The sequence below is a fragment of the Heptranchias perlo genome, chromosome 10 (genome assembly GCF_035084215.1).
Source record: "Heptranchias perlo isolate sHepPer1 chromosome 10, sHepPer1.hap1, whole genome shotgun sequence".
In the NCBI taxonomy this organism is placed as follows: domain Eukaryota; kingdom Metazoa; phylum Chordata; class Chondrichthyes; order Hexanchiformes; family Hexanchidae; genus Heptranchias; species Heptranchias perlo.
The window spans coordinates 34,155,721-34,168,298 of record NC_090334.1 but is presented as its reverse complement, the minus strand read 5'-3'; the positions used below and the strand labels follow the sequence as shown (position 1 = coordinate 34,168,298).

At 41.4% G+C, this 12,578-nt stretch overlaps 1 protein-coding gene across 3 annotated transcripts in view; it reads right to left on the bottom strand.

Moving 5' to 3' along the window:
* Positions 1–443: 443 nt before the first annotated feature.
* Positions 444–12,578, bottom strand: part of LOC137326390 (neuronal PAS domain-containing protein 3) — a 919,339-nt gene continuing 907,204 nt past the window's right edge. For all 3 annotated transcript variants that reach the window (XM_067991429.1, XM_067991431.1, XM_067991432.1), the window contains exons 11-12: positions 8,213–8,328; positions 444–4,129 (exon numbers count right to left, since the gene is read on the bottom strand). In XM_067991429.1, the coding sequence (XP_067847530.1) occupies positions 2,820–4,129; positions 8,213–8,328 (1,426 nt within the window). In that variant the 3' untranslated portion in view covers positions 444–2,819. The remainder of the gene's footprint in view (positions 4,130–8,212; positions 8,329–12,578) is intronic.

Here is a 12,578-nt window from a genome sequence, read left to right as displayed (position 1 = left end):
CCATGATTCCCAACTGGAATTAGCTTTTTGAAAAAGGTCATATATCATTCTGACTAACGCAGATATTTAGATCAAAACTAACACATCAGTAAATATTGTCTGTACACTTTCATTGGAATGAATAGATTTTAGGAAGCTGTTTGGCATAACTTACTTTCACACTTGCTGTGGATAAACATTTTTAAAATAATTTCCTTACTTGAGTTACTGCTAGCACAAAGAAATCTCTTTAAGGCTGTGGTTTAGGGTCTTGTTCATATCTTCAGAACTATATAATGACTGGTAAATAAAACCTCCATAAAATATAGGTTATTGATTATGACAATATTGATATTATGTTCATGAGATGTTTAAAGCTTCATTACTAGCTTTAATGTATTAATAGTTTGGATGTATGTGTAAAAGAATGATGCCAGATAGTAACAAATCCAAGAGAAGTTTATTATGAATATGGCATTTGCAGGATGATAAAATCAAGTTACATAACCATGTATGACATGTTTCTTTGAATTGATGAAATAATCTACAAAAGTATAAAAGAATCCTGTTGTAAATGAAGTATGTACATTTCTGGTTTGCAGCATTATCTGTGATCAATGAAATGTTCTTTTAAATAAGCCAGGCACTCAGAAGGTTAGCTTCAGTTAGCTTGAAGTTTGAACCACAAAAATAAATGTACCATAGTTGTCTCTTTAAATTTACTTTTAATTGTTTTGTATTGTAGAGTTTGTAACACTGTTAACATTGATACTAACAGAACCCCTTACCCCGTTGTTCAGCTACTTGGCACCAATTCCTCATAAAATATTTTATATACTTGTACAAGAAATAGTTAAAAACACAGACACAGCCTTCACAGGTGATGAATTTTTCATACTGTAATTTGAAACACTATGTGATTTGACAGCAGCTGTGATTATTGTTAGTTCAAATCACCAGAAACCATCTGACACCAACACAGAAACATTTAAAAAACAGCTCCTTTTGCTGTTTTAGCTATTGTTTGCAGTTAGAGCACAAGGGACTCTGGGAATGTTTATAGCTGAGGCTCCATGGCGGCAATCTGTCACATACATCTGAGCCCTGCTATTTAGTGCATTGTTTGGCAAGATGGAAGATAAGTCATACCCAGAATTCCTCTGTGAAAATGGTTCCATTAACCATGAGCTAGTTAAGAGTCTTTTATCTCTGAGAGAGGTCTGAAGAATACACAGCAAAGCAACAGCAGAAACAAAAGGTATACAGACAGTGGAAGCAGCATAAGGTGACACTACAGAGGAAGGCCATCACACAAAAAACATCACCTCCCAAGAATCACTGGTTCACGAGGATTGCAGTAATGAAACTGACCATTGCAGACTAGAGATAAAGCACAGTGAAGACAAAGGACAATATTGCCACATTAGCTTAGTATATACTGCATATAGTAACACACATTAAATTTTGCAATGGGACTGACAGTCAAGGACACTTACACATTGTACACATTACTGATCTCACTCTCATTATTAGATGCCTTAATGAACAGCTGCCAAAGATGGAGTGAAAGAAGCATTTATACTGACAATCACAAATAGTGTCAAACACTAGAATGTGTTTTTTTGGCAAAATGATGACAGAAAAATAGAATTGTGAGTCTATTAATTCATGTGCAGTTTTGATTTGTGTACCTATTCCAAGCTTATAAAACCAATCTTGAATTTCTGTTTCAGTACTAACAACTAAAGTACAATTAGGATTTCCTCTATTTCAGTAAACAAAACAAAAGAATAAAAAAACATAACATGTTAAATATTCTTCTTAAAACTCTAAAACAACGTTATTTTGAGTTGCAGATTAGCCTCAGTTATACTGAGAAAAAATATAGCTGAAAATAAATGCAAGTATCTTGCCTCAACTCAATCTTATTGAGTTTCCTTAAAGCACTTTGAAAAAAGGCAGAATGACTATAAAAACGGCATGAGGCTTTGTTTTTTTTAGTCTGGAGGTAAAGTTTGCATGGCTGCAGAAAATGCTAACACAGACTCTGGTCATAAGAAAATGAGGAGACTGCAGCCACAAGCTAGCAACAAAATCCATTTGTCTAGTACAAAACAGCACTCTCCCACAAATTCCAGCCCATATGCTGCATATTTTATGAAGACAACAAAGATTAATAACGGTAGCACCATGGTAGCAGAAGTAATGTCTACTTATGGTTCATTAACTACACATGGATTCCATCTTCCTACAGTTTTCAAGAGTTTAACATTCTAGTCACAGGCCAGAATCAAATTATGTAAGAACCCAAATTGCTTTATGTGCAAGTAAGAAAAATCTGAATCATAAAAAAGAATTAAACTCTGCATAAAATTCCAAAATACTATGCCCTATTTTTAAAAAGGAAAAAAAAAGAACCCCTTTAAAGTCTGACTTAGTCAAACAGGGTCATCTTTCTATACTTACCTCCTTCAACCTTGATCATATCAAGATCATTATAGATTAAAATCTGTGATTCTCTGATTTTACAATCTCTTCACCATTGCATTTGCATCTTATGGCAGAGGCATGTACACATTAAAGGCATCTTCACAAAGATGCAAAGGAAAACACGCCTTGGAAGGAACATTTACAATTAAACGGTAATTCAACTTTCTGAAGGCAAAAAAATAACTCTTTACATTACAGAATGATTAGTCATAGTTCAAGAGAGACATGAGAACTGTTGTATTGATGGCGTGAGCTGACCTGCTCAAGTTCAAAGTGCTAGCACTAGAATTCAGATGAAAACATTGTCTATGCCTCAGAGTATAATACTGAACACAGTATATGGTCATAGTTTAATCCTCTTTACGTTCCAGCGATTGTGTGGTGTGAATGCCATTACTGTACACAGGAAACGGAAGTGTGGAAAAGAGTCCCTCTGCTGTTGTGAACACATTCCCTGCAGGCATTTGGGCCAGACTGGCCCCACTCACAGTGCTCCCGAATGGCCCTGACATATTAATTCGATGGACGTGGTGATAAAGCATTTCCATTGGTGTCTTGGGCTCTAACCCAAAACTGGAACTGTTAACATCCACAAAGTTAACAGCATGAGTGTTAGGCAGCAAGTTGCCCTGCATGGCAAAGGTCACCTCAGCTGGGGCATACCGAATGGTGCCCGTGGTATAGACCCTCTGAGGAGTAGTGCTGGTGGCAGCTAGGGTTCCCGTCACCCTATGAACTAGGGGAAGCACCACGTTACCAGCCTGTAACCTCTGCAGTGTTTCTAGGTCACTGGTGTATAGCACAGAACTAGTGGTACTGGTGCTGCCAAGCTGCTTATCTCGTGGGGAGGCTGACAGAGGAGGAGATAGAGGGTCTGTTACAGGAGCTAAGGTAGTGCTGGATGAGGTGCTGAACTGAGTTTTACGACTGGCAGTATTTTCCGTCCCCGGTGGGGTGAGAACAGAGTCTGGAATGGTGACATGTAAACTAGTGCTGGGCTGTGTAGAGGGGAAGTGCTCAGAGCTGGGGGGCTTGGTCATACTATAGGGGGATTCGTTTCTTGAGATCTCTCTATTAGGAGGGTAATTCCAAATACTGCTATCATTATCAAAATTTATAGGTTCTGTTATTTCTGTTTTAATTTTAAGCACTGAGGCACTGTTTGGTGAAGACAGCAGTTGTGGCTGGTCTACTATGTTTGAGTCAAGTCCACTAGGGCTCGAAGCGCTCGACAGCCTCCTACGTGTAACACTGCCTCCTTTTTGTTTTTTTCTCCTCTTCTTCCTCTTCTGGTGTTTGCTGGAAGACTGGATGTTCACCTCTCCTGCGCTATCCGAATCCTTGGCACTGTCTGAGGTCACTGATTCGCGGTTTGGCAAGCGCATTTCTGATTCGCTGCCTGCATATCGTTCTACTTTGATCTGCATAGAACCAAAAGTGCCAAAGCTGTCCTCGGCTGCTTTCTGACTCTCAAAGTCTGAATTTTCAAAGCTATCATCACTGTCCCTGCTGTCCTGGTTGCTGGAGCTATTGTTGTCGTCATTGCAGTTCATTTCATGGTCTGAGTGGCTCCCAGACGGCTTCTTCCTGTCCGACTCTGGATCATCACTGTTTTCAGACTGGTTTCCCTTCTCATCTGACTTGGAATTCTCATTGTCCTCTGGAGGAGATGGGAAAAAAACGATCAGTCCCTCGAGGAAACACAATTGATTATAACAGACACTATTCACACACTCCTGCTGAAAAGAATAGATGAGCAAATCAGACTGGAAAACAGTAGAGATTACAGCCTTCAAATAAACACAGTGCAATTCCTTATGCAAATGCTGGAGTTTAAAATGTCAGAGTTTTATATCTGTTCACAATCTTTGTTGAAATTTAAAAGCTAAACTTGCGGAAAAATAAATTCAGTTACCAAAGTAGGGGTATATAAGATAAGATGACCAGATTTCCAATTCGCAAATTGAAGGCATTCGATTTTGAAATGCAAAAGGGGAGCAGGAACTTTTAAAGTACAGGGACAAGTTCCCTTTGATCATAGTCAATAATATTTTTTAAGCAAAAGCAGAAGTGACTTTACACAAACTACAGGCTGGTTTTATGACTTGAGTTCAGATTTTGTTTGTGAGGCCAATCTGCAAAATCCAAGTGCACTCAGAAATGGGCAACATTGGAAGGATGAATGAATTAGACAGAGGACACATAGCTGTCGTAAATGTTTTATCCAGGATGGAATCAATAAATCAGAGAGCTCTAGTGATACTGGGGACATGTGGGTTGCTGAATTAATATCAACTGCAGCTGCACAGTACACCTCAAATGGATGATGAGGATTGATTTTAACTTGGTCCACTGGGGTGGGGGGAGGGGAACAGTGCGGCCCTAAAACTGGAGCGCTGCTCTTACCGCCCTGTTCCCATCGACCACCATTTTGCCCAGGGTCTTTACAAGGATGGACTAGGTGGCCAGGCGGCAATCTCGTTGAATTATCCAAACAATTTGTACCGGGCAGTGAGCGTCCTAGCCAGTTGTCCTTAAAGAGAAAGCTGCAGGCTGCTCAGGAAACGGTTCCAGAAAATTTTATAATAAATAATTTCGATATAATTTTTTTTGGTGCGGCCAAGAGTAGTAGGAGTGTTCCTCATAGGCCCACGAAGAAAATCCAGGCTGGTGTTGGCCTGTCCAAGGCCCACTCCCCGGGAGCGGATCCACGCCCATGCCCACGGCCCACCCAGTCTCCAATTGTCAGGTTGCTCAGTGTGAGAAGTGGCCGATTTCCTGCCTAGAACTGGTGAGCTTCAGCGGGGCAAACTTCACAGTACACCTCAAATGGATGATAAGGATCGATTTTAACTTGGTCCACCGGGGTGGGGGGGAGGGAAACAGAGCGGCAGTGGCCCTAAAATTGGAATGCTGCACTTACCGCCGTTCCCACCGGCTGCCATTTTGCCCAGGGTCTTTACAAGGATAGATTAGGTGGCCAGAGCTCACCGGCAGAGTGGAAATGCGGCCCGGGCCTCTAAACGCCTCGGGCCTCCTGACGTCAAGAACAGGTAGACAGTTGAAGCAGTGTGCCCACCACCCGCCCGTTCTCCGCCAGTAATTAAAATCAAGCCTATAGTTCTTTTTGGGGTGGAGGACGGCCTATTCATCTGTTTTTCAAAATGCTGACCTTCAACTCATGGCGTAGAATAACAAATATAAAATACTGTATATCTGTACTTTTTATACTCATCAATATCAAATCAATCCTTGGAACTGGGAGACATACTGGAGAATATTCACCCACAACGTAAAGCATTAAATTGATATGTACCTCTGCAGAAGGCATTGCTGTTTTCCATTAAAAACTGTATTTTAATAAACATTTTCCTTGGTGAAACCTACTTGATTTTTTCAGTGGCTCATTCTTTTCCTTTTATCCATAGCTTCCGAGCAGCACACATTCCCCTACAACTGGGCAAACAGACTGATGCACCAAAGCTTCCAAAGGCAATATAACTTCCAAAGGTAGATATAAAACCACACGATGATATTTCTATATTCTGCTCCCTTATTTATTTTTTCCAGAAATCAGCCTAATCAAGCTGATAAATAGGAATAGGTCATATATATAAAAGATAGTCACTAATAAATCCAATAGGGAACTCAGGAGAAACGTCTTTGCTTAGAGAGTGCTGAGAGTGTGGAACTCACTACCACATGGAGTGGTTCAGCCGATTAGCATAGATGCATTTAAGGGGAAGCTAGATAAACACATGAGGGAGAAAGGAATGGAAAAATATGTTGATATGATGAGATGAAGTAAGATGGGAGGAGGCTCGTGCGGAGAATAAACATCGGCATAGACCGGTTGGGCCGGATGGCATGTTTCTGTGCTCTAAATTCTATGTAAATAAACAGTAAAGTTTTCAACAGCCATGATATTGTGGTGCTGTGAAAACTTATGAGAATATATATATCAATCTTGACACATTCAAAGACAACCCTCAAATCAGCAATACTGAAGGAAGCAATCGGCCTATTACATATATCCTAATATCAGGCTCCCATTATGTATCAGCTGTGCTGAGGAGCTCACCTTGAAGGTGTGCATGTGGAAAATGGCTGCTGCAGGTCTTGGGCCCCATGATCAATTCCACTCCTTGAGAAAGGATTTAAAATTTAAAGGGGTTTCCGCCAGCTCTTAACAATGCTGGTTGGCATTAACATGCAAACATTACTGGCATCCAGCCTCACTATCGTGGTAGAGAGAGAAAATGTGACATTTAAGGTCACTTCCCCATTACCAGCTACTTTGAATATGGCCATCCATTTCAGGACACATTCAACATCTGCCATCATTTCCAGTGGAAATTCCTGGAAGTGGCAGTGGTTGGTTGGAAGCCGGCAGAACAGCTCCTTAGTTAATTTCCTGCCCGAGCCACCCAATACTGGTTGGAATGGGTGGTACACCTGAGGAAAATCTGGGTGACTGTCTTGTGAGTTCGATGCTGTAGACAATTCAGCCCTTCTGATGATCTTTTTATATTACTGAAGTGCTTTCAAAGGTAGGGCTTCAGTAATTGTGCCCAATCTCTTGCTGCTGAATCTGACCCATTTATATTTCAGGATGCATTTGGCAATAGCAGTACACATGCAAGATTTGTGGATGCACATTTGCTTGGAAGTCGTAAAGATAACTCTGAGGCAACTGCATACACAGTTCTTGCGCACGTGCAGTTAGTTCAAAATTGCATTTGTGAATTTGATAATCTGGCTAGGGCATTGCTCAATATCAGGGGGAAGATCTGTGTGTGCCATCAATGTTAACTGAGTATTACTGGGCTGCAAGAGCAGACTGAGAGATTAGTTGACTTGTGGCCACACACAAAATGATGGATCTGATGGCAAGTGCCACTGATGGTAGCTGTTTATCATTGCTTCAGGGAACAATAATATGGATCCATGAAATTCTCAAACTGCAAAAGGCTTAAATTGTAACGTCTCGCTTTTCATCAAAGGCTCCCAGTGAAATCCCTACGAGAGAAGGTTTTGGTGTCTCTAATGGCAAGAGCACTTGGCTATTTATACTGCAGGCTTCCCTCTATCAGTGCCCTTGTAGTAAAAAGAGGACATAAGTGTTGCTTGCTGCTGCAACACTAACTCACAGTCACACCAAATAGTGTCTAAAACACTGTGCTATTGTGTTTTCTACCTTAAGGCTTCTGTCAGTGCTGTGTGACCCAATAATGCGAATTTTGGAGTCTTTCAGTCTGCGCACTGGCCATCGCACTGTACAATTACATATGATAGGTTCAAGCTTGAGAAATTGAAACTGTGAACTTGGCCTGTTTAAAAATAATCAAACTGGTGTGCAAACAACAAAACTAATAGTGACAGACACCTGTAGGTAGCTAGAGTCTTTACAAGTACAAATGATCTGTCATACATGCAACACCAAACTATTAATTCTTAATCTAGTCCTGTCAACGTTATGATACATCCCAGAGGATGCTGTACGTAGTAGGATACTCAAATGTATGCTTCTGGTAAACAGAGATAGCGATACCTCTTGACTTGAATTTGCATGTTTTATGTTATGCAGTCATTAACCTGTTTTGAAATGTTTGGCAACTATTAATAATGGAAGCACAAATAAAGTATGGGGAGAATACACAAATAATATGGATCCACAGAAGCTTTTGGACTTTGGGATTAGGCAGATACTGCTAGTGCTAGAATTAATATTTACCAGCAATACCTGAGTTTTCTTTCGAATCAGATTCGGAATCAGAAGTCTCGGATGATTCAGAGGTTTTTTCGGGAAGATTAGGAAGCTGTGCAATATCCATTGGGATGTCTTTATACTCAAAGTCACTAGGAAAATAATACTTATGTTAGACTTTGCATGTATACATCATCAAATATCCATTCAGAATCTGAATGTTTGTCATTCCTTCAATATAAAAAGAACTAAAAATCATACTTCAAGACATTAAAACACTTCAAAAGATTCTTCTCTGAACTAATGAATATTTTCATTAGAGCCACTTTTATCTTTACTTGATGTTGTCACTTTTTTTTACTGTCAATTTCCACCTGTTGTCAGTTTTTAAAAATAACATTTTCATTCATGTATTCACTTCATCACAATTTTCTTGTCACATCTGTCATAAGTGATTTCAAAATCAAAACCTCCATCAAACTGCTACAGCTCACACAATAAAGCACAAATGACTTGCCATTGTAGGTATTTTTTTCAGCAAACTGTTTATCTTTATTGTTTTACCTGAGGAACAGTGATATCGCACTGGTGTGAAACCTAAAGGTCTGTTGTCACTTTGGGCTGACAAACAGACAACTGACAGTTGCAAGGATCGACTGTGATTGAAGCTTGGTCACCCTGCACCAACTGGAACCTGTGTCACCGTATCCTCAGTAAACATTACATGTACATTTCTCTATTTATTATAGAAGCTAACACAGTTAAAAAAGCCTAAGTGACCTTTTTACAATTTTCTTTCAATTTTTTTGATTTGTTAAAACTTTTACAGTTAAGAACTTGGAAAAGAGGAGTGCCATGGTAGGAACGATTACAACTCTGACTGTCCCTGACATCAAGGCAGCACTCGACTGAGTGTGGCACCAAGGAGCCCCAATAAAACTGAAGTCAATGGGGATCAGGGGGAAACTCCCCAGTGGCTGGGGTCATACCTGGCACAAAGGAAGATTGTGGTTGTTGGAGGCCAATCATCTCAGCCCCAGGATATCGCTGCAGGAGTTCCTCAGGGAAGTGTCCTGGGCCCAACCATCTTCAGCTGCTTCATCAGTGACTTTCCCTCCACCATAAGGTTAGAAGTGGGGCTGTTTGCTGGTTGCACGGTGTCCAGCTTCATTCACAATTCATTCATGCCAGACAAGGACTATCTCCAACAAGAGAGAGTCTAACCACCTCCCCATGATATTGAATAGCACTACTATTGCCAAGTTCCCCACCAAAGGCTGGGTATTCTGTGGTGAGTTACTCACCTCCTGACTCCCCAAAGCCTTTCCACCATCTACAAGGCACAAGTCAGGAGTGTGATGGAATACTCTCCACTTGCCTGCATGAGTGCAGCTCCAACAACACTCAAGAAGATCTATACCATCCAGGACAAAGCAGCCCGTTTGATGGGCACCCCATCCACTAGCCTAAACATCCACCCCCTCCATCACCAGTGTAGTGTGGCTGCAGTGTGTACTATCTACAGGATTCACTACAGCAACTCACCTAGGCTTCTTTCGCAGCATCTCCCAAAGCCGCGACTTTCACCACCTAGAAGGACAAGGGCAGCAGGTGCATGGGAACAACATCACCTTCAAGTTCCTGTCCAAGTCACACACCATCCTGACTTGGAAATATATCGCCGTTCTTTCATCGGCACTGAGTCAAATTCCTGGAACTCCCTACCTAACAGCACTATGGGAGAACCTTCACCACACGGACTGCAGTGGTTCAAGAAGGCGGCTCACCACCACCTTCTCAAGGGCAATTAGGGATGGGCAATAAATGCCACCTTGCCAGGGACACTCACATCCCAAGAATGAGTGAAAAAAACCCTCTAAGCATAGCTGTTCATTCATTCGTGGCACTTTAATAAAAGTGCACTGAATTTACTTATTCACCCAATAGCACCAAACCTCACTTTGCAAAATAAAAGTTCTTGGGGGAATTTTAATCCCCCACGACGGGCGGGAGAGGGTTAAATTGCTAAAAATGTGAAACCCAACCCTAACCCGCCGCGAAAGCGCCTACTTCGGTTTTACCGTGGCAGGTTGGAGAGACGGGTAACCTGCTCTGGAGAGGCGGGTCAGTGATTTTAATATGTTAACGAGGCTGCCTTCCTCAGACTTTGGCAGCCTTTTAAATTTAACGCTGGCTGGCCAGGTTTCCCAGGACTTGGAAAATCCGGCAGCTGAAGGGAGGCGGGAGCTGCCGGCTCCAGCAGGTAAGTGCTTGTGGGCCAGGAGGAGCAGGAGTGCTTCCCCTGGCCCCTCAAGCAAACCTGACACAATCCCTCCCTCCTCACGATCGGTCAATTCCCCACCGCGATCGGCTGACCACAATGTCCCCCCCCACCATGATTTCTCCCTCACTACCATGCTCCAACAACCCCCCCCGGACGTGGATCGTCCCCAGCAATCGTTCAATCTGGCCTGTTGCCAGATGGGAAACAAATGTTAAAAATTCTAATGAGGTCCTGCCATTAAATTCAGCAGGACCTCCGCATTGCCGGGTTTCCTGGCCGCTGAACGTGTCCCCGCTCCCTACCCGCCTCTGCATAAATATCAGGCCCTTATGACGGTCATGGACACATGGGGCAAATTTTCTTATTCCTGCACCTGGGGCTATTGGATAGCCTGAGCACAGCAAATACTGAAAAATTGGGCAGGGAGGTGCTCACTCCCTTAACAGAGCCAACTTGATTATCCGCCCATTAATTTAAATGTACGGAAATTGTTGGCTCCTGTACGACCACGCATTCCTCTCGTTCAATATTCCTCTTTTTGCTGTGCCCAGGCAATCCAGGTGCAGGAACAGGAAAATCTGCCCAGAGTCTTTTGTCCATATCATGATTATCAGGTTGTCTAGTCTGTTGTCTACATTGAGCCATTGGTCAATTTGCTTCTGTTTAAGTCTCCGTGTTTTCCTTCATTCTAATTATGTTTTTTTTCTGCTTTCATAATATGATCAATATTCAGTATGATCATATTATGTAAAACCTTCCTTCCTTCCCAATTTCAATTCTGTTCCACATTCTAGCAAAAAGAAATCCCCGCAACCATATTCTAGCAAAAGAAATTCTGCAAGATATAGGCACCAGTTTCTCATCAACCCTTTTGAGGGTGGGCGGATGAGGGAGAGAGAGCCTTGTCAGATTTGGGTTGGGAGGAGAGGAAGAGAAAGAGATCCTATTGCAGAAGGGATTAAAGAGAAAGAGACAAGTGGGGTTGGGAAGAAAGGTGGACAGTTACTCTGCTGTGAATAGTGGAGAGAGAACCTGTTGAGGAGGAAGATCCTGTTGAAGGTGTGAAGAGAAAGACTCTGTTGAGGAAGAGAGAGAGCGAGAGAGAGATCCTACTGAGTTGGTAGAGGTGCAGGAACAGAGGGCGAGAGAAATTCTGCTGCAGGAGAGTGGCATTTCCCATTCTTTCAGAAGCAGAAGGGCTGGTTGTTGTTGGGGTTACCAGATTATTAAATAGAGTATCTGCCAACTCATCATAAGCAATGCCACTAGCAAAAGAATTTTTTGCAATGTTATTACTACTGACCCTCATTGTGATAATAAAATTCAGAATATTTAAAAGGAACAGGTATGTGTTTGACAGATGTTTTTAAAGTGTTTTAGGAAGACATCACATCAAAATGCTTTTCTCTTCACCGGCGTGTGATATCATCGTAATGAAAATAACACATGGCTCTTAATCTTCCATAAAACAAGATGTAAAGTATCCCTTTACAAACACCATTCAGACAATAGTGTGGGTGGCTCCTAGGTATTCAGATTCTGCCCATTTAAAGCTGTATACACCACTTGAAGCAATGATGCTCCAAAGTAAATTTGCACTCAGTTAACAGACTAGGTTTCAGGATTAATATATGAAAATTCCATTATAATCATTTTCAAATAAGCCAAAAAAAATTAGTTTTCTTATCCATGTGGGAATGCTGAATGTCAGAACAAAATCAATCCATCGCTGCAGATTTATATGTTTTCCCTTCTGCTAGAACCTGTTTTGAATTTTACCCAAGAGAATTTCTTTCTGTGCTCCCTTTACTATCCTTTCACAAATTACTCCAAAGCCATTTTAAACACTATAATCCAGGAGGGTTTCTCTGTTGCAGTTCATGGTCTTCTCAAGGTTAAAATCTAGTTATGATGTATTCCCTAAATTGTTATTAATAAATTACAACAGTGACTACATTTCAAAAATAATTCATTGGTTGTGAAATGCTTTGGGAAGTCCTGAGGTTGCAAAGGGCGCTATATAGATGCCAGGTCCTTTTTTTCTCTCTTTCAAAATTAATACAAACCCTAAGTTAAAGTTAAAATGATTTGCTGTATCACTCCTACTAGTATTGTAAT